Source organism: Hypanus sabinus, chromosome 6 (assembly GCF_030144855.1).
Source record: "Hypanus sabinus isolate sHypSab1 chromosome 6, sHypSab1.hap1, whole genome shotgun sequence".
NCBI classification, from domain to species: domain Eukaryota; kingdom Metazoa; phylum Chordata; class Chondrichthyes; order Myliobatiformes; family Dasyatidae; genus Hypanus; species Hypanus sabinus.
The window spans coordinates 126,181,811-126,208,064 of record NC_082711.1 but is presented as its reverse complement, the minus strand read 5'-3'; the positions used below and the strand labels follow the sequence as shown (position 1 = coordinate 126,208,064).

Sequence of the window (26,254 nt, the reverse complement as noted above, 5' to 3'; positions counted from 1 at the left end):
GCCACAGGCATCTTGGTGATCGTCAGGAGGGGGATAGGGCACACAGTACGGAGTACCCCTGTGGCCATTCTCCTCAACAACAGGCATACCACTTGGGATACTGTTGGGGGGAAAGACCTAGCAGAGGAAAGCCACAGAGGTCCAGTCTCTGGAATCGAGACTTCCTCAGTGGCTCTGAAGGGGAGAAGAGACGAGCTATTGTAATAAAGATTTGTTGATTAGGAGAACAGAAAGGAAGTTCTGTGGATGAGAACAAGAATCCCAGATGGTTTGTTGCATCCTGGGTGCCAGGGTCTGGGACATCACAGATTGAGTCCATAGCGTTCCTAAGCCAGAGGTCATGACTCACATCAGTACCAATGCCGTGGATAGGAAGGGTGAAAAGCTGCTGCAAAGTGAATTCAGGGAGTTAAGTGCCACATTAAGGGACGGGATCTCCTGTGATGTGATCTCCGTATTGCTACCCTTATAATATGCTAGTGAGGCCAAAAACAGGACGATCATACAGTTTAAAATGTGGCTAAGGAGTTGATGCAGGATGGAAGAATTCAGATTTTTGTATCATTGGGTTCTCTTCCAGGGAAGGTGAGACTAGAACAGAAAGGATGGTTTGCATCTGAACTGAAGGAGGACTAATATCCTAGCAGGAAGGTGTGCTGGTGCTACGGGGAGGATGTGGTGGTAGGTGCTTGGTGGTTTGAACTAGAGCGGCAGGGGGATGGTAATCAGAGCACCAGGACAGATAAGACCATAAGACATAAGAGCAAAATTAGGCCATTCTGCCCATCAAGTCAACTCCCCGTTCCATCATGGCTGATCCCGGATCCCACTAAACCCCATACATCTGCCTTCTCGCCATTTCCTTTGATACCCAGACCAATCAAGAAGCAATCATCTTCCACCTTAAATATACCCAGGGATTTGGCCTCCACCGCAGTCTGTGGCAGAGCATTCCACAGATTCACAACTCTCTGGCTAAAAAAAACTCCTCCCTTCCTCTGTTCTAAAAGGTCACCCCTCAATGCTGAGGCTGTACCGTCTGGATCTGGATACCCCTACCATAGGAAACTTCCTCTCAACATCCACTTTATCTAGTCCTTTCAATGAGATTACCCCCATCAGCTGCATCCTTCTAAATTCCTGTGAGTACAGGCCTAAGGCTGCCAAACCTTCTCATATGTTATCCCCTTCATTCCTGGAATTGTCTTTGTGAACCTCCTCTGGACCCTTTCCAATGATAACACATCCATTCTGAGATATGGGGCCCAAAACTGCTGACAATATTCCAAGTGTGGCCTGACTAGGGTCTTACAAAGCCTCAGCAATATCTCCTTGCTTTTATATTCTATTCCCCTTGAAATAAATGCCAACATTGCATTTGCCTTCTCTACCACAGATTCAAGATTCAAAAACTTTATTGTCATTCTAACCGTACATCAGCTCTGCAGGGCAGAATGAGACAGCATTTCCCAGGAGCAGTGTAATCATAACATAACAAATGCAACGTTAAATAATAAACATAACAATAAATAGTAAAACACAACAGCCACATGTCAGTTAAAAACAAGTTATAACTGTCCAGTGCAAGTTAAAAGTGTCCAAAACAGAGTCAGGTAGAACAGCTATTTAGCAGTCTGACTGCCTGTTGGAGGAAGCTGTTTAGTAGCCTAGTGGTTTTAGTTTTGATGCTCCTGTAACATTTACCTGATGGCAGAAGAACAAGCAGTTCATGGAGAGGGTGTGAGGGGTCTTTAATGATGTACCGTGTCTTCTGGAGGCATCGACTCTGAAAGAGGTCTTGGTCAGAAGGTAGGGAGACCCCAATAACCTTCTCTGCTCCCCTAACCACCCTCTGCAAGGCTTTTTTGTCAGCAGCACTGCAGCTGGAGTACCAGGTTGTGATGCAAAAGGTCAGCACACTCTCAACCACGCCACTGTAGTTAAGATGTTAGTGGGGAGTGTTGCTTGTTTAAGCTTCCTCAGAAAGTGCAATCTCTGCTGGGCTCATTTCACAATCCCAGTGGTGTTCCTGGACCAGGTGAGATTGTCCGAGACCTGCATCCCAAAGAACTTGATGTTTTCCACTCTCTCCACTGTGGAGCCGCTGATGCTGAGGGGTGTGTGCTCAGGCTACCGCCTGAAATCAACAATCATCTCCTTGGTTTTGGTGACATTAAGCATCAAGTTGTTGTCACGGCACCAGCTCTCTAGGTGTTTGACCTCCTTCCTGTACATTGTCTCATCATTTTTGCTGATGAGCCCCACCACTGTGGTATCATCAGCAAATTTAATGATCAGGTTCTCCTTGAATCTGGCTGCACAGTCATGTGTTAGCAGTGTAAACAGCAATGGGCTGAGCACACAGACTTGTGGGGATCCAGTGCTCAAGTGTGATGGAGTCAGAGATGTTCCTGCCAACACAGACTGACTGTGGTCTCGCTGTCAAGAAATCCAGAATCCAGCGACACATGGCAGTGTTAAGGCCAAGCGGCGACAGTTTCACTGTGTGAATTAACCTCCTGAGAGTCTTGCACAAGAACTGCTATGTCCCTCTGCACCTCTGATGTTTGAATTTTCTCCTCATTTAGATAACAGTCTGCACCATTGTTCCTTTTACTAAAATGCATTATCATACATTTCCCAACACTATTCCTGCTGCCATCACATTACTTCCTCAGCCTCCACCTATCATCGTATCATCTGCAAACTTTTCTATAAAGCCATCAAACGATATGATTGACAAACAGTGTGAAAAGTAGTGGTCCCAATACTGACCCCTGAGGAACACCACTAGTCACTGGCAGCCAACCAGAAAAGCCCCCCTTTATCCCCAATTGTTGCCCCCCACCTTTCAGCCATTCCTCTATCCATGTCAGTATATTTACTGTAACACCATGGGATTTTATCTTATTAAGCAGCCTCAAGTGTGGCTTCTTATCAAATGCCTTCTGAAAATCCAAGTAAATGACATCCACTGCCTCTCCTTTGTCCACCCTGCTTGTTACTTCCTCAAAGAACTCTAATAGATTTGTCTGCCAAGATTTCTCTTTACAAAAACCATGCTGACTTTGACTTATTTTATCATTAGGCTCCAAGTCCCCTGAAACATCATCCTTAATAATAGACTCCAACACTTTCCCAATCACTGAGGTTAGGCTAACTGGCCTAGAAACCTCAACCACCTCTGCTGTACTGTCATCCCCACCAGTATCCTCCTCCAATCCAACTGGGCAAGCTCCTCTCTCATGCCTCTGCAATTCCCTTTATTCCATTGTGCTACCGATACATGTGAGTATCGGTAATTGGGCTTTTCCCTCTCCCTTCTTAAAGAGTGGAGTGACATTTGCAATTTTCCAGTCCTCTGGGACCATGCCAGAATTGAGTGATTCTTGAAAGATCATGACCAATGTCTCCACTCTTTCTTCAACAACCTCACTCAGGACTCTGGGATGTAATCCATCTGATCCAGGTGACATATCCACCTTAAGATCTTTGAGTTTACCTAGAACAATGACATTTACTCCTGCTCCCTGACACTCATGGACCTCTGGCACATGCTTATGCCTTCTACAGTGAAGACTGATGCAAAGTATCCATTAAGTTCATCTGCCATTTCCTTGTCCCCGATTGCTGCCTCACCGGCATCATTTTCCAGTAATCCAATACCATATCTCACCTCCCTTTTACTCTTTATATAACTCAAAAAACTTTCGGTATCCTGCTTTATAGCCCTCATGTTTCATCTTTTCCTTTCTTATAGCTTTTTTAGTTGCATTTTGTTGGATTTTAAAAGCTTCCCAAACATCCTATTTCCCACAAGAAGTGTTGGTGGAACGCAGCAGGCCAGGCAGCATTTATAGGAAGAAGTACAGTCGACGTTTCGGGCTGAGACCTGCCAAAGGGTCTCAGGCCGAAACATCGACTGTACTTCTTCCTATAGATGCTGTATGGCCTGCTGCGTTCCACCAGCATTTTGTGTGTGTTGCTTGAATTTCCAGCATCTGCAGATTTCCTTGTGTTTGCATCCTATTTCCCACTCATTTTTGCTACATTATACGCCTTCTCCTTGGCTTTTATGCAGTCCTTAACTCCTCTTGTCAGCCATGGTTACCTACTCCTGCCATTTGAGAACTTCTTCCTCTGTAGGTTATATCTATCCTGAACCTTGTGAATTATTCACAGAAACTTCAGCCATCTCTACTCTGCCATCATCCCTGCTGGTATCCTCCTGCAATCCACCTCGGCACGTTCCTTTCTCGTGCCTCTGTGACTCCCCTTATTCCATTGTGATACTGAAACATGGGTCTTTCTTCTTCCTCTCAAGTTCCAGTATGAATTCAATTGCATTATGATCACTGCCTTCTAAGGGTTCCTTTACATTAAGCTTCGTAATAAGATCTGGGTTATTACACAACCCAATCGAAGATAGCCTTTCCCCAAATAGCACAAGCTGCTCTGAAAAGCCATCTCATAGAAATTCAACAAATTCTTTCTCTTGCAATTCGCCACCAACTTGATTTTCACAATTCCCTTGCATATTATAACCATATAACAATCACAGCACGGAAACAGGCCATCTCAGCCCTCCTAGTCCGTGCCGAACTCTTAATCTCACCTAGTCCCACCTACCCGCACTCAGCCCATAACTATCCCTTTATTGAAATATTGAAATGCTCCATTACAAATATGACATTACCCTTATTACATGCTTTTTCCAGCTAGTTTTGCAATCTCAACCGCACAGCTTGGTTATTATTTGGAGGCATAATTATAATTCTCATAATTTTTTTTACCCTTCCAGCTTCTTAACTTCACCCGCAAAGATTCAATATTCTCTGATCCTATGTCACCTCTTTCTAAAGATATACTTCCAACACTTACCACCAAGGCCACACCATCTCCTGCCTGTCCTTTCGATAAAAATGTAGACATTTTTTAATGAAGAAAAAATTCAAAAATTTGAGGTGTAAAGGGAATTGGGAGTCCTCATGCCGGATTCCTTAAAGGTTAATTTTCAGGTTGAGTGGGTGGTGAAGAAGGCAACTGCAATGTTAGCTTTCATTTTGAGAGAACTAGATATAAAAGCAAGCTTGTAATACTGAGGCTTTATAAGGAACTGATGAGGCCTCAGTTGAAGTATTGTGAGCAGTTTTGGGCCTATCTAAGAAAGGATGTGGACATTGGAGAGGGTTCAAAGGAGGTTACTGAAAATGATTCTGGGATTGAAAAGCTTATCATATGAGGAACGTTTGATGGCTCTGGGCCTGTACTCACTGGAATTTAAATGAATGAGGAATTTCTGTAGCCAGAGAGTGAGGAGTCTGTGGAATTTGTTGCCACAGGCGGCTGTGGCAACCAAGTCATTGTGTATATATAAAGCAGAGGTCGATAAATTTTTGATCACTCAGGGCATAAAGGATTACATGGAGAAGGCAGGTGATTGGAGCTGAGAGGGTAATGAATCAGCCAAGAGGAAATGGCAGAGCAGGCTCGATTGACCTCTTGGTCTAATTTTGGACATGTACCTTATGGTAAATTAAGGCAGATAAGTCTGCAGGGCCTGATAATGTGTTCCCTTGGATCCTGTGGGAGGTTTGTGTGGAGATTGCACGGACTCTAGCAGAGAGGATTAGATGACAGTTACTGTTGTTCCATACTTTAAGAAAGGTTCTAAGAATAAGCCAGGAAATTACAAGCTGGATAACTTCACATACAGTAGTGGAAAAGTTATTGAAAGGTATTCTAAGGGACCGGATATATAAGAATTTTGATAGACAGGGATACTGAATATGGCTTTGGGCATGACTAACCAACCTTACAGAGTCTTTTGGGGAAGTTACCAAGAAAGTTCAAGGCAAGGGAGTGCATGTTGTCTACGTGGACTTTAGCAAGGCCTTTGACAAGGTCTACATGGGAGTTTGTTCAAGGTACAATTGCTTGGCATTCAAGATAGGGCAGTAAATTCAATTGGACATTTGCTTCACGAGACAAGCCATTGAGTGATTGTAGATGGTTACCTCTCTGACTGGAGACCTGTGACTCACAGTGCGCCACAGGGATTGGATTTGGATTAATTGGTGTTTGTCATACATATCAGCAATTTGGATGATAATATGGTAAGCTGGATTTGCAGATTGCAGATTACAGCAAAACTGGATTGGAGTGGATAGCGAGGAATCTGGACCAGCTGGTGAAATGGGCTGAAAATGGCAGATGGAATTTAATGCAGACAAGTATTAAATGTTGCACCTTGGGAGGACCAACCAGGGTAGGTCTTACACAGTGAGCAGTAGGGCACTGAGGAGTGTGGTAGAACAGAGGAATCTGGGAATACATGTAGCATCTGTTAACCATGAGCTGGAACAATTTGATTCATACTGGGAAAATGCTTTAACTACATAATGCCACATAGGCCTGATTTTATTCTCACAAATCAATGAATCTGTTGTAAAAAAAAGATCACTCCCTACCTGTACGTAGTTCTTTCCTTTTGCTTGTTTTTTCTTTCCACTCTTTTCTATAAGTGTATACCTCAGATAAATACTTTGTGGAGATTTGTGATATATATGATTATATGATATATATGTACAATGTCTGAAATACATCTTATGGAACTGTTTGTTTGATGATGAACTTCAATAAAAAAATAAATTACAAAAAAAAGAAAATTGTGTCACAGGTAGATAGAAAACTTTTAGCATATTGACCTTCGTAAATGAAATATTGAGAACAGGTGTTGGGATAGAAACATAGAAAACCTATAGCAGTGTATTCGGCCCACAATGCTGTGCTGAACATATACTTACTTTAGAAATTGCCTAGAGTTACCCATAGCCCTCTATTTTTCTAAGCTCCATGTACCTAGCTAGGAGTTTCTTAAAAGACCCTGTTGTATCCGCCTGCACCACCGTCGTCGGCAGCCCATTCCACGCATTCATACTCTCTGCGTAAAAAACTTACCCTGATATTTCCTCTGTACCTACTTCCAAGCACCTTAAAACTGTGTTAGCTATTTCAGCCCTGGGGAGAAACCTCTGACTGTCCACACAATCAATGCCTCTCATCATCTTACACACCTCTATCAGGTCACCTCTCATCCGCTGCCGCTCCATGGAGAAAAGGCTGAGTTCATTCAGCCTTAATTCGTAAGGCATGCGCCTCAATCCAGGTAACATCCTTGTAAATCTCTTCTGCACCCTTTCTATAGTTCCCATATCTTTCCTGTAGTGAGGTGACCAGAACTGAGCACAGTACTCCAAGTGGGGTCTGATCAGCGTTTTATATAGCTGCAACATAACCTCTTGGCTCTTAAGCTCAATCCCACGGTTGATGAAGGCCAATGCACTGTATGCCTTCTTAATCACAGAATCAACCTGCACAGCTGCTTTGAGTGTCCTATGGACTCGGACCCCAAGATCCCTCCGATCCTCCACACTGCCAGGAGTCTTACCATTAATACTATATTCTGCCATCATATTTGATCTACCAAAATGAACCACCTCACACTTATCTGGGTTGAACTCCATCTGCCACTTCTCAGCCCAGTTTTGCATCTTATCAATATCCCGCTGTAACCTCTGACAGCCCTCCACACTATCCACAGCACCCCCAACCTTTGTGTCAATTTACTTACCCATTCCACCACTTCCTCATCCAGGATATGTATAAAAATCATGAAGAGAAGGGGTTCCAGAACAGATCCCTGAGGCATACCATGGTCACCAACCTCCATGCAGAATATGACCCATCTACACCTACTCTTTGCCTTCTGTCGGCAAACTAGTTCTAGTTCCACAAAGCCAGGTTCCCTTGAATCCCATGCCTCCTTTCTTTCTCAATAAGCCTTACACGGGGTACTTTATCAAATACACTAAAATCTATATATACTACATCTACTGCTCTACCTTCATCGATATGTTAGTCACATCCTCAAAAAATTCAATCAGGCTCATAAGGCATGACCTGCCTTTGACAAAGCCATGCTGACTATTCCTAATTATATGATCCCTCTCCAAATCCAGCCTCTCGGGATATTTTCCATCTACTTACCAACTACTGAGGTAAGACTCACTGGATGTTGAAATCGTATTAGACATTGGTGAGACCTAATTTGGAGGACCATGACCAGTTTTGGTCACCTACCTACAGGAAAGATGTAAATAAGATTGAAAGAGAACAGAGAAAGTTTACCAGGATGTTGCCGGATCTGGGGGACCTGAGTTATAGGGAAAGGTTGAATAGGTTAGGACTTTATTAACTGGAGCACAGAAGAATGAGGGGAGATGTGATAGAGTTGTACAGAATTATGAAGGGTTTATGGAAATGGAAACGGATTTTTTCCACTGAGATTGGATGAGATTAAATCTAGATGTCCTAGGTTAAGGGTGAAAGGTGAAATGTTTAAGGGAAAACATTTTCACTCAGATGGTAGTGAGAGTGCGGATCAAGCTGCCAGCACAAGTGGTGGATATGGGTTTGATTTCAACTTCTAAGAGATATTTGTATAGGGACGTGTATGAGAGGGGTTTTGGAGGGCTCCGGCACAGATGCAGGTCAATGGGATTGAATTGACTTTATTTCTTACCTCCTTATATTTCTTAAATGAGGAATAAAAATCTTTACATTATATCTCCATCTGAATGTGCAAGGCAGATTAATGTTTTGGCATGTACCTGATGGGCTGAAGAGTGTTTCTGTGCTGTACTTTTCTATGACATGGGAAGAATGGAAGAATATAAATCAGACCTGAAATGTAATGATCTGCAAAATTACGTCTTGGGAAGCTAATGAAATAAGTTGAAATCTTCTCATAATGGTTCCCCTGCAGAATCCTGGCTGGTATTTCTACCTCACCTTGTCTTTTGGATCTACAGTGTTCCTCTTCCTGCCTTCATTTCCAGCAGAACTGGGAAATTATTTTCTCAGATAAACTGCAAGATTGTGTCAGTCTAGATACTCCGTTATTGTTATAATAATAATATAATAACTAAACTGAAATTGAATGTCATAAGTCAGAAACAATGCCATTCAGCACACCATTGTCCATGCTGGCTATGGTAGCCAACCATACTGATCGCACTTACTAATATTTGCAGCATATACTTCATCCCCTGATGATTCAAGACATTCTTCAGAATCAGGATCAATTATCATTGACATACTGCATGTAGTGAGATGTGTTTTTTTTATAACATAGAAATTACTAAATTATAAAAGTAAATAAGTAGTACAAAAAGAGAAGAGGTGGTAGTGTTCATGGACCATTCATAAATTTGATGGCGGAAGGGAAAAAGCTGTTCCTAAAGTGTTGAGTGTGTCTCTTCTGGTAGTCACAAGTTGAGGGCATGTCCTGGATGGTGAGAATCAGTAATGGATGCCATGGTAGCAAGCGGTTAGCGTGACATTATTACAGCTCAGGGCATTCCAAAGTTCGGAGTTCAATTCCAATGATATTTTGTAAGGAGCCTCTATACTTCCACCCGTGGCTGAGTCTACAACCCTCCTCAGCTTCTTGTAATTTTAATGCATTAGAGCCTCCATACCAGGCAGAGATGCATCCACTCACAAAGCTCTCCTCTGTGCATCTGTAGAAATTTGCTAGATTCTTTTCAAACTCCTGATGAAATATAGCGGCCTTTGTGATTACAGTAATGTTTCCTAACCTGTAAGCATTGCATTCCAGGTTGAAACCATCATCACAGTGAAAAACTGCCTCCTCAGAACCCCTCTAAACCTTTTACCCATTACCCTAAGCATAAGATAGTAAGATAGGAGAAGAATTAGACCATTTGGCCCAATGAGTCTGCTCCGCCATTCCATCAGAGCTGATTTATGTCCCCTCTCAACCCCATTCTCTTGCCTTCTCTCCATAACCTTTGACACCTTGATTAATCAAGAACCTATCAACCACCACTTTGAATATATCCATATGACTTGGACTGTACAGGCTATCTGTGGCAATGAAATCCACAGATTCATCACCCTCTGGCTAAGAAACTTCTCATCTTTGTTCTCAATGGACATCCCTCAATTATGAGACTATGTCCTCTAGTCTGGACTCTCCCACTGTAGGAAACATCCTTGCCACATCCACTCTATCTAGACCTTTCAATATTTAATCAGCTTCAATGAGATCCTCCTTCATTCTTATAAACTCCAGCAAGTACAGGCCAGGAGCCATCAATTGGTCCTCATATGGTAACCTATTCATTCTCATGAACCTCCTCTGAACCCTGTCCAGTGTCAGCACATCCTTGTTTAGATAAGGTGCCCACAACTGCTCACAATATTCCATTGCATTCTGACAAAGGCCTCATAAAGTCTCAGCAATAAATCGTTGTTCTTGTGGATTTACCTTCTTTACCACCAACTCAATCTGCAAATTAACCTTCAGGGAATCATGTACAAGGGCTCCCAAGTCCCATTTCAGCTCTGATTTTTGAGTTTTCTCCCCGGTTAGAAAGAAGTCTATACCTTTAATCCTTCTACCAAAGTGCAAAACCAGACACTTCCCTACACTTTTATTTCATCTGCCACTTCTTTGCCCATTCTCCCAGTCGGTCTTAAGTCCTTCTACAGACACCTTGCTTCATCAACATTACCTGCTCCTCCACCTATCATCATATCAAATGCAAACTTGGCCCTTGTAGTTTCTTAACTCTACCCACAAGGATTTTACACTATGTCTTCCAATCTTAAGACACCTCTTTCTAAGGATTTGATTTCAGTTTTTGCCAACTAAGCCACCTCTGCCTCCCTACCTGTTCTTTCAGTGCAAGATGTATCCTTTGAGGTTAAGCTCCCAAATATGATCTTCTTTCAGCTGTGACTCTGAGTTGCCCACAATATCTTACCTGCCATCTCTAACTGCTCCACAAGATCATCTACCTTTTTCCATATACCGCGTGCATTCAAGTATAACACTTTCAGTCCTGTATTCATCACCCTGTTTGATTTTGGCCCTTCATTACACTTTAGCTTAACCTACTGACTGCAATTTTGCCCTATCACCAGTCTATCCTTCCTCACAGTCTCAGTACAAATTAATCAAGTTGTATAGTAATTGGCCTATCCTCAGCCCTATCACTTCGGTTCCCAATCCCCTGGCAAATTATTCTAAACCCTTCCCAACAGCTCTAGCAAACCTGCCCACAATGATATTGGTCCTCATTGGGTACAGATGTAACCCATCCTTTTTGTACAGTTTGTTTAGAAATCTGAAACCCTGCCCCCTGAACCAATTCTTAAGCCATGCATTAATTTGCCTAATCAATGTGCCTAACTCCCCATGTTCTCTCTTCAGGACCTCCTCCCTTTTCCTACTTACGTTGCTGGTACCAATATGTACCACAAGTTCTGTCTGATCATCCTCCCCTTTGGAATGTTATGGATCCAATCCGAGACTCCCTGACCTTTGCACCAAAGAGGCAATATATGGTCCATGTGTCTCATTCACAGCCACAGAATCTTTTTTCTGCTCTTCTAATTATTCCCTATCACTACTACACTCTTCTTCTCCCCCTCTTCACTTCTGAGCCACAGCGGCAGACTCAGTGTCAGAGACCTAGTTGCTGCCACTTACTCTAGTAGGTTGTTTCCCCCCCCCCCCACCCCCAACAGTATCCAAACTGGTATACTTATTATTGAGGGGAATGGCCACAGGGGTACTCTGCACTAGCTGCCTATTTCCCTGCCTTGACAGTCACCTGCCTACTGCAACCTAAGGGTGACTACCTCCCTGTAGCTCATTTTGCCACATAAGGTGAAGCTACAGCTCCATTTGTTTAGCACAGTCTCTAAGGAGATGCAGCTCGGCATACTTCATGCAGATGTAGTTATCAGGGAGACTGGAGGTTTTGCAGAGTTCCTACATCTCACAAAGAACATACCACTTCCTCCAGACCCATTCTTGGTGCACTAGCTATGTACTAACAGGAAAAAGTAACACAGGAAAGTTACTTAGAACCTCCATGTGTGCTTGCCAAAGCCTGATGACTCTATTGGTCCCATGCTGATTGCACAGAACTGGAGCTCTTTTTAAACCTCACGTTGCTTCACCATTGAACAACCTCTTGCACTGATTTCAGCCTGCTGAGTGCCCTCTAGTTGCATTTCCTACTGCCCACCCTGTCTACGCTTTCATATTTTTCACTTTTATGAGACTCCGCTCAGCCTCCTCTGCTCCAAAGAAAACAAACTCAGTCTATCCAGTCTTTCCCCATAGCTGCTCTGCTCCATCAGAGGCAGCATCCCAGTGAATCTCCTCTGTATTTTTCCAGTGTCATGATAGTGTGATGACTGGAACTACATACAAATTCCCAGTTGGGCCAAACTGTTTGTTTTAATGAAGACATAACACAACATTCATACTTTTATATTCTTAGCTTTGGCTAATGCTGGCAAGATCTTCATCATCTTATTTACCTGTGCTGCCTTCAGGGATCTTTGACTTGTACAACAATGTCCTTCTGTTCCTTATAGATTCCTAAGATTTTTAATGTGTAACTATTGTTTATCTTGCCAAACTGATTTCCTACATACTAGAATCTAATTTGCTTTCACTCCACCCATCTTACCACCATTGTCTTGTGGTCTAAGACTATCAACATGTTGTATGTTTCAAGATTTCAAATATTTGTTTCTCTTAAGCCTGGGTCAAAATTCTTGAACACTTCCACCAGCAAACAGGTTTGTGTGGTTCAAGAAGTCAGCTAACCCCACCACCGCTTCAGGACCTATGGGTCATCAATGAAAGGCAGACCAGATTGGAATGTTTAAAATAAAACTACTGGTAACTCTTAATTCAGCCAGGATCTGTCTTCTGACCTAATATCATTTGAGACCTGTTTCACCTTGTCTGTTCGTGGGTGTCTGTCATATAGACAGCAGTTAACACAAAATTATTACTTCAGAATCCATCTTTGCTCTTCTTCCTACTGAACTGTATCTGCCCTATCAATATATTGGGTGCTTAGTTGGACTGGTATGGAAATTAATGTTTCTTTATTCAACTTAGTGTTCTGTCTCAATATCCAGGGACTTGTGTGTCCATTGTTGAATATGTTGTTGTCATTGTCATTGCATAGGCTGAGTTTGTTTTTCCCAGACTGAAGGAGTCTGAGGGGTGAACTTAGACAAGTTTTCTTTAATGATCAGAGGCAGAGATGGGATAGAAGCAGGAGAAGGATATTCAGTCTTCTTACAGTTCAATAAAGTTCTGATTGAGGTTTTAGCTCAGGGTTCCATAGAGGGAATGGGGATAAGCAGACAGTGCCGTCTCCCCTTCAATAACAAATATATTTGTATTTATTTATTGGGCTACAGCAGAGAATTGGCCCTTTGAGCTACACCACCCAGCAAGCCCCTGATTTAACCCTAGCCTGATCACAGGACAATTTACACTGACTAGTTAACCAACCAACCGATATATCTTAAGACTAAGGGAGGAAACTGGAGCACCCAAAGGAAGTAGTCCACACAGTCATGAAGAGAACGTACAAACTCTTTACAGACAGTGGTGGGAATTGAACCCAGGTCACTGGTACTGTAAGTAGTAGTAGTCTCTCGAAGTCCGAGGAAGACGAATGTGTTGCGCAATCAACGTCTGTGGGCACGCATATGACTTCTGAGGCCAAAGTCCGAAGCGCAGATATGGTTGCAGATGGGGCAAGGAGCACCGCCTGTTGGGGCAGGAGCAGACGCCTTCCTGTGTCTTTCTTGACTCGCCCTGAGGCGCTGCATGCGCCAGTTGGCTTGGAAGTTGTTTGCTGCCTTGGAGCAGAGATTGCACCACTCGAACCGATCAGCAGCAGTGTGTTCGAGATCACGGGGCTGGAGTTTGGCCCACTTAAGGTTTGACTTGAGGTTGTCCTTGTACCTCTTCCTTGGGCGACCTTGGGCACGGTTGCCCTGCTCCAGTTCTCCATAGGACAACTGACGCGGCATTCTGGACTCATCCATGCGGATCACATGGCCGGTCCATCTGAGCTGAGCCTTCAAAACCCTGGCTTCAATGCTTGTGGAATTGGCTCGGTCCAGGACTGTCAGGTTGGAGATACGGTCTTGCCAGCGGATTTCCATGATTGATCACAGAGCGCGATTGTGGAATTGTTCAAGCTCTTTGACGTGTCTGCGATACAGTGTCCAGGTTTCACAGCCACATAGAAGTGATGAGACCACAACAGCATTCTAAACCTTCAGTTTAGTGGAGAGGCGAATGTCTTTGAGCACCCAAAGGAAGTAGTCCGCACAGTCATGAAGAGAACGTACAGACTCTTTACAGACAGTGGTGGGAATTGAACCCAGGTCACTGGTACTGTGAAGTGCTGCGCTAACTACTACACTACTGTGTCACCCTCTATTTTTTGGATACTGTTATAGGAGGACATAGCAGACGAAAACCACAGCTATCAGGTATCTGGCACTGAGTCTGGTTCTGTGACCTTAGAGGGAAGGGCTGGAAAAGAGGCAAGCAGTAGTGATAGAAAATTTATTGGTTAAGGGAACAAACAGGAGGTTCTGTGGATAAGAATGTGATTTTCCCTCGCAGGTGTCAGGGTCAGGGACATCTTGGATCACATTCTTAAGGGGGAGGATGTCACTACATTCAGATATGCCCCAAGTGTGAAACGAGAAACACTGAAGCAGGTCAATAGTTCACAGACTTTAATGTGAACAGAGTTAGAGCGAAAATAAAACAATGAACACTAGGCTAAACAGGGTTGTTAACTAAAACTCAAATGGAAAATGAAGCCAACTCTGCTGCTGAAAGGAATAACTAAATATAAAACAAGTATTGCTAGTCTTCCAAGTTAGTTGACTTGTCAGTCCAATTTCTTAGGCAAGGCTGAATGTAAGCAGGTAGCGAAACATTGCTATGCTTTGCTCAAGACTCAATAAGCACTACAATGAAAAGAATGGAGTTAAATATCATCACACTGAAATAATAATAAGCTGACACGTGCATATTCACAAGCACAATTGCTGTATCTGCTGCGCTGCCCAATCCATGGTTGTGACAGGGCTGCCCTCCCTAGACACAGCCCATGAGGTGCCACAGACCTGTGTCCGTTGGAAGTGCCAGATGGGCAAGATGTCCTTCGCTGGGATCTAAGTACATTCTTCTGGACCATACCATTCCCAATCCACAAGGTACTGAACCCTACCACATACCTGGCAAGATGCCAGGAGGCACTGCACCGTATAGAGAAGGGAACCATCTACCAGGTGGGGAGGTGGGGTGACTGGGACCAGGGGAGAGGTAGTAACCTGCTTGAGCTGGGAAACATGGAATACTGGGTGGATCTTCAGTGATGCTGGTAGAAGCAATCTCTACAACATCTTGTTGACAGTCTTTTCTTCTACAAATGGTCCCACATAGCGGGGTGCCAATTTGCAGCTCTTCAGGAGAAGATCCCTTGATGCCTTCCCGGGAGAAGAACCAGACCTCTTCTCCTGGCTTGAATGGTCTTACCTGTTGGAACCGATCAGCCTGCCAAGCATGTTGTTTCTGGGTGTGCAGTAGAGAAGCCCTGGCTTGTCTCCAGATGCACTTGTAGTGCTGGATTAACTGTTCAGCAGCAAGAGCTCCTACATCAGTCTCCTGGTCAGGAAAGAGTGGGGGCTGGAATCCCTTCTGTCATTCAAAAGGAAACATACTGGTGGAGGACAACTGGACGTTATTGTGGGCGATTTCTGGCCAAACCAATTGGGAGCTCCAAGACGTGGGGTTGAAGAGGCAAGACAGCGCGGGATTGACTCCAGCTCCTGGTTCACTCTTTCAGTCTGGCCATTGGATGGTGCTGGAAGCCAGACGAGAGGCTGTCCGTGGCTCCTGCAGGAGAGCAGAAAGCCTTCCACAAGTCGGAAATGGACTGTGGTCCACAATCAGACACTATGTCTTGTGGAAAGCCGTAGAGTCTGAACCATGAGTGTGGCAGTTTCACAAGCTGATTGGAGTTTGGCGAGGGCAACAAAGTGGAAAATCGATCCACAACAACCAAAAGTTTTCTTCTTTGTGACTGATAGTTGTGCTGAATTGACGGGGATTTGGAGGGGGGTGTTGAGCACAAAGCCTCTCTTTTTGCTGATGATCTTTTACTTTTTATATCAAACCTGACTATCTCCTTATCCCCAATGTTTAATAATCCTTAACAAATTTAGTCTGCTTTCCGATACAAACTTAATTTACATAAGAGCGAACTTCTTCCAATAAATAGAGAAGCACAAACACTAGAATTTCATAACCTCCCTTTTAAAGTAGTAAATAATCAATTTATTTACCTTGGCATTACAGTAACAAGAAATTATAAGCGTCTTTTTGGAGAAAATTTTACTGGCTTCAGCATAGCTATGGAAAGAGATAAAATCAGACGAAATGGTAAAGTGCTTAACTGGGGAAGGGCTAACTTTGAAGAGATGAGGCAGGAACTAGCGAGAGTAAATTGGAAACAGATGTTCAAAGGGGAAAGTACAGAAGTAATGTGGGAGAAGTTTAGGGACCACTTGAGCTGGGTTCAGGATAGGTTTGTCCCACTGAGGCAAGGAAATAATGGTAGGAAAAAGGAGCCGTGGCTGACGAAACATTTGAGGCAACTCGTCAAGAGGAAAAAGGAAGGATATGTTAGATATAAGAAGCAGGAAGTAGGAGGGGCTTATGAGAAATATAGGGAAGCCAGGAAGGAGCTAAAGAAAGGACTTAGGAGAGCTCGAAGGGGACATGAGAAGGCCTTGGCATGTGGGATTAAGGAGAACCCCAAGGCGTTCTATGCGTATGTGAAGAATAGGAAGGTGACGAGAACGAAGGTGGGACCGCTAAAGGATAAAGAGGGCAACATGTGTCTGGAAGCGGAGGAGGTTGGAGAGGTCCTAAATGAATACTTTGGTTCAGTATTCACAAGTGAAAAGGATCTTGATCAGGATGAGGTCAAAATAGAGAGGGCCTGTGTGCTGGACAACGTGGAGATTAAGGAAGAAGTGCTGGATCTTCTTAAAAAAATTAAGATTGATAAATCTCCAGGGCCGGATATGATATACCCCAGGTTGTTGTGGGAATTGAGAGAAGAGATTGCAGGAGCATTAGCTATGATCTTTGAATCCTCTTTGGCTACAGGGGAAGTGCCGGAGGACTGGAGAATGGCAAATGTAGTTCCCTTGTTTAAAAAAGGTAATAGGGAGAAACCTGGGAACTATAGACCGGTGAGTCTTACATCGGTGGTATGCAAACTACTGGAAAGGATTCTTAAGGATAGGATCTATGAGCATTTGGAGAAGTACAGTCTACTCATGGATAGTCAACATGGGTTTGTGAAGGGAAGATCGTGCCTCACGAGGCTGATTGAGTTTTTTGAAGAGGTAACAAAAGAAATTGATGAGGGTAGGGCAGTGGATGTGGTCTACATGGACTTTAGCAAGGCATTTGACAAGGTCCCTCATGAGAGATTCATCCAGAAAGTCATGAGGTATGGGATAAGTGGAACCTTGGCTGTTTGGATAGAAAATTGGTTTAAAGGAAGAAAGCAGAGGGTAGTTGTGGAAGGAAGGTATTCTGCCTGGAGGTCGGTGACTAGTGGAGTGCCGCAAGGATCTGTTCTGGGACCCCTGCTATTTGTGATTTTTATAAATGACCTGCATGTAAAGGTGGAAGGTGTAAGTTTGCAGATGACATGAAGATTGGAGAAGTTGTGGATGGAACTGTAGGTTGTCGAAGGTTACAAGAGGATATAGACAGGCTGCAGAGTTGGGCAGAAAAATTTCCCTATTCTCCAATTTCCCTTGGGATCAATAAAGTATGTCTGTCTGTCAAAAATGGCAGATGGAGTTCAATCCAGACAAGTGTGAGGTGATGCATTTTGGAAGGACAAACCAGAAGACTGAGTACAGGATTAATGGTCAGTTAGTTAAGAGTGTGGATGAACAAAGGGACCTTGGGGTTCAAATCCATACATCCCTCAAGGTCGCTGCACAGGTTGATAGGGTAGTTAAGAAGGCCTATGGGATGCTAGGCTTCATTAACAGGGGGATTGAGTTCAAGAGTAGAGAGGTCATGTTGCAACTCTACAAATCTCTGGTGAGACGGCACTTAGAGTATTGTGTTCAATTCTGGTCACCTCGTTATAGGAAGGATGTGGAAGCTATGGAGAGGGTGCAGAGGAGATTTACCATTATGTTGCCTGGACTGGAGAACAAGTCATATGAAGCAAGGTTAGCAGAGCTGGGACTTTTTTCTTTGGAGCGTAGAAGAATGAGAGGGGACGATAGAGGTCTACAAGATTATGAGAGGCATAGATAGGGTGGATAGTCAGTGCCTGTTTCCCAGGGCACCAATAGCAAACACCAGAGGGCATATGTACAAAATTAAGGGAGGGAAGTTTAGGGGAGACATCAGGGGTAAGTTTTTGTAAGTGCCTGGAATGACTTGCCAGGGATGGTGGTGGAGGCTAAAATATTAGGGGTATTTAAGAGCCTCTTGGACAGGCACATGGATGAAAGAAAAATGGAGGGTTATGGGGTAGTGTGGGTTTAGTACTTTTTTTTAAGGATTATATGGGTCGGCACAACATGGAGGGCTGAAGGGCCTGTACTGTGCTGTAGTGTTCTATGGTTCTATGGTTTAATCTTTTAAAAAATACAAAACAAAACTTAGCACAGTGGTCACCCTTGTCCATGTCTTTGATAAGGTGGAATTAATGTTGTTAAAATGTTTATTCTTCCTAAATTTTTATACTTACTTCAATTTTACCAATTTTTATTTCTTTAGCTTTTTTTGATTCGTTAGATTCTATTATTTCATCCTATTTAAACATCCCAGACTAAATAACACTCATCTTCAAAAACGTAAAAGGGTAGGTGGAATGGCCATGCCCAATTTTCGTTTATATTACTGGGCAGCCAATATACATTGTCTTATCTTTTGGTCTTACTTTTACCTTCAATCTGACTGCCCAATATGAGTGGCAATGGAGTTGAACTCTAATAACTCCGCACTCCTTGGATCTGCACTTCCGTGCCATTTGCCTAAGTCAATTGTTAATTCGGTTATCAGCCACACTCTGAGAATACGGGCTCTGTTCAGAAAATATAATGGTCTTCACGGTTTTTCTCTCTCTAGTCCTATTCTACATAATCATCTTCTTCAGCCTTCTATGCAGGATTTAACATTTCTAAATTGGCACAGAAAGGGCATTAGGTGTTTTGAAGATCTTTTCATAGATAAGCATTTTGCAACTTTTCAACAATTGTCTGTAAAGTTTGGCCGACCTAACACTCATTTCTTTAGATATCTCCAAATTAGACAATTTATCAACCCTTTAATACCACACATTCCTGGGGTATCCATTAAAAATGTTGTGGATTTGTTTCTTCATATGAATCCATTGGGTAAAGGTTTAATTTCTACTGTTCAAGATATGTTAACGATGTTGAAATGAGCCCCCTTCGACAAAATTAAAACTGCCTGGGAGCATGACTTAAATTTTTCTTTGTCGGACAAGTTTTGGGATTCAATTCTGAAGTCAGTTAATTCAACTTCTCTATGTGTTCGCCACTGCCTTTTACAGTTCAAGGTGGTACACAGGGCTCATATGTCCAAAAATAAATTGTCGCGGTCTATCTTGATTTTAGACCCTGTTGTGATATGTGCAAAGGGGGCAAGGCCTCTCTTATTCATATGTATTGGACTGTCCTAGCTTGGAGAAATTCTGGAGGGAATTTTTTTTAACTTTATCTCACATACTCAATTGCTATTTGGAACCTAAATTGCTCTTTTTGGTTCTTCGGGAGATGCATTTAACTCTGACTAAGCATCATACATTGTCTTTCGCCTCTCTTTTGGCCAGACGTTCAGTCCTTCTTAGGTGGAGAGATGCTGCCCCACCCACTCATGCTCAATGACTTGGAGATATTATGTCCTGCTTAGACCTTGAATCTTGAAAAGATTTATTATTCACTTCTTAATTCAGGTATAAAGTTCCAAAAGGTGTGGACACCTATTCTTGAATATTTTCATAATTCCCGTTTATATTAAGGGTGCATCCCTCCCTTTTATTCTTTTGCATTTAAATCCCTTACTTCCAGCTTCTTACAGTTAAGATTTATGGGGTTTTTTAAATGTGTAAACGTATTATAGTTTAGGTAGTAGGCAATATATCTTCTTTTTATAAATACAGCTCTGTGGTGATATAGTTCTGATTAACTTTTTTTATATATCGTAAGGTTGGCTTGGAGTTGGGTAGTGGGAGGGTGGGGTGGTAACTAACTTTATACGTTTCTACTATGGGTGCTTTGTTTAATTGTTTTGAATTGTACTTTGATATGTTTGTTATGCACTGTATAAACCTCTTTTTTGTTGCATTGTAAACACTCATTAAAAATTAATTTAAAAAATAATAGGACTGGATGAGATGATGTTTGTCAAATATGTTCAGGAAAGTTTCCTTAATCAATATATAGAAGTCCAAATAGAGAGAATGCAATACTGGATCTCCTACTTAGGGAATGAGACAGAGCAGATGACAGAAATGTGTATAGGGGAACACTTTGGATCTAGTGATCATAATACCATTAGTTACAAGAAATTTATGGAGAAAAGATAGTTTTGGTCCTTGGGTTGAGATTCTAAGTTGGACAATGGCCAGAAAGGTTCTGGCAAGCATGGATTGGGATAGGTTGTTTTCTGATGTTTAGTAAGTAGAAGGCCTTCAAAGGTGAAATATTGAGAGTGTTGATTTGGTATGTTCCTTTCAGAATAAAAGGCAAGGATAACAGGTTTGGAGAAACCTGATTTTTGAGGGATTTTGAGGCCCTGGTTAAGAAGAGATATGGGCAGCAAGGAAAGAATGAGGTGCTTAAAGAGTATAAGAAATATAAGGGCTAAAGGAAGACAGGATGTTTCTCTGGCAGAGAAGTTGAAGGAGAATCTCAAGGGTTTCTATTGATAAATTAAAAGCAAAAACTTGGAAAAATGAACTGAAAAATGGCAGATAGAATTTAATGCAGACAAGTGTAAGGTGTTGCACTTTGGGAGGACAAACCAGAGTAGGACTTATACAGTGAACTGTAGGCCACTGAGGAGTGTGGTAGAACAGAGGAATATAGGAATATATATCCATCATTCATTAAAAGTGGTGACATAGGGTCATAAAGAAAGCTTTTGGCACATTGGCCTTCATAAATCAAAGTGTTAAGTACAGGAGTTGGGATGTTATGCTAAAAATTGTTTAAGGTAGTGATGAGTCCAAATTTGGAGTATTGTGTGCAGTTCTGGTCAGCAGCCTATAGGAAAAATATTGATAAGATTGAAAGAATATGGAGAAAATTTACAAGGATGTTGTCTGGACTTGAGGTCCTGAGTTATGCAGGAAAGTTGAATAGGTTAGGACTTTATTCCCTGGAGTGTAGGAGAATGAGAGAAGATTTGATAGAGATATACAAAATTATGAAGGGCATAAATAGAGTGATTACAAGCTGGCTTTTTCCAATAGGGTTGGGTGAGACTAGGTGTAGAGGTTAAAGGTGAAAGGTTCAATTTTTAAGGGATACTGGAAGGGGAACATCTACACTCAGAGGATGGGGCAAGTGTGGAATAAGCTGCCAGCACAAGTGCTGGATGCAGGTTTGATGGCAGCATTTAAGAGAGGTGTCAATAAGTACGTGGACAGAAGGAGCATGGAGGTCTATGGTCCAAGTGCAAGCCGATGGGGTTAGGCAGAATAACATTTCAGCATGGACTTGATGGGCCGAATGCCTGTTTCTGAGGTGTAGTGCTCTAAAATTCTGTCTTGAATATACTACGTAATAGAGACTACTTGAGCAGAAAATACCATAGGTTGAAGAAATTTTTCCTGAACAGTTCTGAGTTCCCCTAACTCTTTGCATCTTCCTCATTAGACGGCATAAGAGTTTAAGATGTTTCAGTGAAATCACCTCTCATTCTTGTAAACTTGAATATGGTCCAGTTTACCTCTTCTCTCATTAACCTAGCACCACAGTAGGCTATCTCATGGGCCTTTGTTTCTTTCCTGTTGTGAGTAGGCCCTTCCTCAGGAATACCAGAGTTGTTCACAATGTTCCACTTGCAGTCTGTCCATTTGCTACAAGTTTCATTGCAAGAAAATTTTATAGGCGGTGTCTTTTCCTAGTGTTGGTTAAAACTGAGTAATTAAAGCCATTTTAAATAAATGTCAGCAATTAGATGTTCTGTAAACTTCCTTCAGTGCGTTTTATTTATTATATTGCTAATTCTGGCATGATGACAAATAAAAATAACCCAGTTCACCAAACAGATGCCAGTCATATTATCTTAAATGTTGTCAGGTGCTTGATATGTGTTCTGGTTATCTTTTTCAGGTATTCTGACCACCTGCACAAGTTCCATGAGAATGGAGATGCAAGAGATATGTGGCAGTGAAGTGGAGGATCTGGGAAGGGCTCCTTAAGTTTCTGGGTGAAGTCCAGTCGTCAAGCTCAGCTATTACCAGGAAGCCTTCCTTTTGATGAATTGGCATAAAAATATTCATTTTCTTACTCCTTCCATTAACAGAGAAATTGCACCCCTGTGTCACAGGATTGTCTCACTTTTCCTTTCTCCTGCTCTGTAGCTATTATTAGATGAATGTAGTAGTTGATTACGATTGCAAAGCCGAATTACTGAATCCACGCAGGGTATGTGTGCTCCGCTTCTTTCTGCTTTCCTTCCCTGTCCCTTCACCAGGCAATCCTGACAAGTGTCCATGTAGCAACAATTAAAGCAGTACCATTAGTATAGTTAGTAAATTAATTACAGTTCTGGTTTAATTTTTAACATAATTTTAGTTTCTGTATGGTGCAGATTGTATTCAACTTCCTGGAAGCTCCCATATTTAGTTGTACAAACCAAAAAGGATACTGAAATTTAGAAACATTTAGTTAACATGGTTTATGTTAAGTTTTTGTTAATTCATGAATAATTATTATTTTTCCCAAGAAAATTGGTCTTTTTGTTTTATCGTATCGGATGGTAACTGAGAACAGGGATTTGTATGGTACTCTGTTAGCTAATCAAAATTGCTTAGAAAAGGACAAGAACAAAGTTCTTATTCCATATTGCCTGGTGGTAAATTTCAATCAAGGATCACTAGGGCAACCTCTGTCGGGAGTTTGTCAGAATCCTCTGCCATTGTCTTTGATAACTGACCACTGCTGATATTTTTCTTCTCTGTTGTATGTGATCTGGTTGAATGTATGAGCAATACAAGTCTGAATAAATTACTTAGCATCAATGCTTACATGTTGCTTTATTTACTTCAGCTCTGGTTATAAACAAAGGAGGCATGATCCAGTCCATCAGAGTAAGACTTTATGGCTAATGCTTGTATATAAAGTGTGGCCAGTACGGAGATGCTGTTCAAGGGCAAGGCTGCCCTGCACTAACAAGCGTGATAATATTCTAGAAGTTCAGGAACTGAATTTTCACCTGAACATCAGAGAAGCAATTCTCTGGTCATCGGTGATGAAATGACTGTGAGATCTCGCTGTGCATAATTCCTGCAGTTACAGCAGTGACAATACAGGTCACGGCTTCACTTCTCTTCAGCTGTGCTTTCCCTGCACCCCAGTCGACAGCTCCTAACAATGTTGTCTCTCTCTGTGACTCTATGGCGCGACGGTTTTATTTCCTCTCTGTCGACTCTTTACACACAGCCCCCAAGCACCTACAGTTAGGATAATCACCCTTCCCAACACACATCTGGCATCAGAACCAGACACCTCTAATCATTTCCCCTGATAACACATGCCAAAGTGACACAGGTGTCTATAGTCTTCAGGGTCACATCAAAATCCAAATCCAATCTTTGCACCACTGGTCCAATACCCTGGATTCGCCAATCTGAATCCCACTCCCCTGTGACCCTGAAACTACACAGCCAGAATCCCATTCCCCCCAACATGACACTGAATCCACACAGCCAGAATCCCATTCCCCTGTGACCCTGAATGCACACAGCCAGAATCCCATTCCCCTGTGACCCTGAATCCACACAGCCAGAATTCCATTCCCCTGTTTCCCTGAATCCACACAGCCAGAATTCCATTCCCCTGTTTCCCTGAATCCACACAGCCAGAATCCCATTCCCCTGTTTCCCTGAATCCACACAGCCAGAATTCCATTCCCCTGTTTCCCTGAATCCACACAGCCAGAATCCCATTCCCCTGTTTCCCTGAATCCACACAGCCAGAATTCCATGCCCCTGTAACCCTGAATGCACACAGCCAGAATCCCATTCCCCTGTGACCCTGAATCCGCACAGCCAGAATCCCATTCCCCACTGACTCTGAATCCACACAACCAGAATCCCATTCCCCTATGACCCTGAATCCACACAGCCAGAATCCGATTCCCCACTGACTCTGAATCCACACAGCCAGAATCCCGTTCCCCTATGACCCTGAATCCACACAGCCAGAATCCCATTCCCCTGTTTCCCTGAATCCACACAGCCAGAATTCCATTCCCCTGTTTCCCTGAATCCACACAGCCAGAATCCCATTCCCCTGTTTCCCTGAATCCACACATCCAGAATTCCATGCCCCTGTAACCCTGAATGCACACAGCCAGAATCCCATTCCCCTGTGACCCTCAATCCGCACAGCCAGAATCCCATTCCCCACTGACTCTGAATCCACACAACCAGAATCCCATTCCCCACTGACTCTGAATCCACACAGCCAGAATCCCATTCCCCTATGACCCTGAATCCACACGGCCAGAATCCCATTCCCCACTGACTCTGAATCCACACAGCCAGAATCCCGTTCCCCTATGACCCTGAATCCACACAGACAGAATCCCATTCCCCCCCGTAACCCTGAATCCACACACCCAGAATCCCATTCCTCCCTGTGACCCTGAATCCACACAGCCAGAATCCCATTCCCCCCCCGTGACCCTGAATCAACACAGCCAGAATCCCATTCCACTGTGACCCTGAATCCACACAGCCAGAATCCCATTCCCCCCGTAACCCTGAATCCACACACCCAGAATCCCATTCCCCCCTGTGACACTAAATCCACACACCCAGAATCCCATTCCCCATCACCCTTAATCCACACAGCCAGAATCCCATTCCCCCCCCGCCCGCCCCCGTCACTCGGAATCCGTACAGCGAAAATCCCACTCTCCTGTGACGCTGAATCCACACAGCCAGAATCCCATTCCCCTGTGACACCGAATCCACACAGCCAGAATCCCATTCACCCCCGCCACCGTCCCTCGGAATCCACACAGCCAGAATCCCCTTCCCCCCCATGACCCTGAATCCACACAACCAGAGTCCCATTCCCCCTAGTGACCCTCAATCCACACAGCCAGAATCCCATTCCCCCCATGACCCTGAATCCACACAGCCAGAATCCCATTCCCCTGTGACCCTGAATCCACAGCCAGAAACCCATTCCCATGTGACCCTGAATCAACACAGCCAGAGTCCCATTCCCCCCGTGACCCAGAATCCACACAGCCAGAATCCCATTCCCCCGTCACCCTGAATCCACACAGCCAGAATCCCATTCCCCCCCGTGACCCTCAATCCACACCAACAGAATCCCATTCCCCTGTGACCCTCAATCCACACAGCCAGAATCCCATTCCCCTGTGACCATGAATCCACACAGCCAGAATCCCATTCCCCTGTGACCATGAATCCACACAGCCAGAATCCCATTCCCCTGTGACCATGAATCCAGACAGCCAGAATCCCATTCCCCTGTGACCCTCAATCCACACAGCCAGAATCCCATTCCCCTGTGACCATGAATCCACACAGCCAGAATCCCATTCCCCCGTGACCATGAATCCACACAGCCAGAATCCCATTCCCCCGTGACCCTGAATCCACACAGCCAGAATCCCATTCCCCCGTGACCCTGAATCCACACAGCCAGAATCCCATTCCCCTGTGACCCTGAATCCACACAACCAGCGACCCACTCCCCCCCGTGACCCTGAATCCAAACAGCCAGAATCCCACTCCCCTGTGACCCTGAATCCACCCACCTAGAATCACATTCCCCTGTGACCCTAAATCCACAGCCAGAATCCCATTCCCCTGTGACCCTGCATCCACACAGCCAGAATCCCATTCCCATGTTTCCCTGAATCCACACAGCCAGAATTCCATGCCCCTGTAACCCTGAATGCACACAGCCAGAATCCCATTCCCCTGTGACACTGAATCCACACACCCAGAATCCCATTCCCCATCACCCTTAATCCACA

General features: G+C 43.5%; 1 protein-coding gene across 1 annotated transcript in view; it reads left to right on the top strand.

Annotated features, from left to right (window-relative positions):
* Window positions 1-23,255, top strand: part of LOC132395815 (protein CASP-like) — a 739,549-nt gene extending 716,294 nt beyond the window's left edge. Inside the window, exon 23 of the mRNA XM_059972899.1 lies at window positions 22,345-23,255. Within this exon, the coding sequence (XP_059828882.1) occupies window positions 22,345-22,405 (61 nt within the window). The 3' untranslated portion in view covers window positions 22,406-23,255. The remainder of the gene's footprint in view (window positions 1-22,344) is intronic.
* The last annotated feature ends 2,999 nt before the right edge of the window (window positions 23,256-26,254 follow it).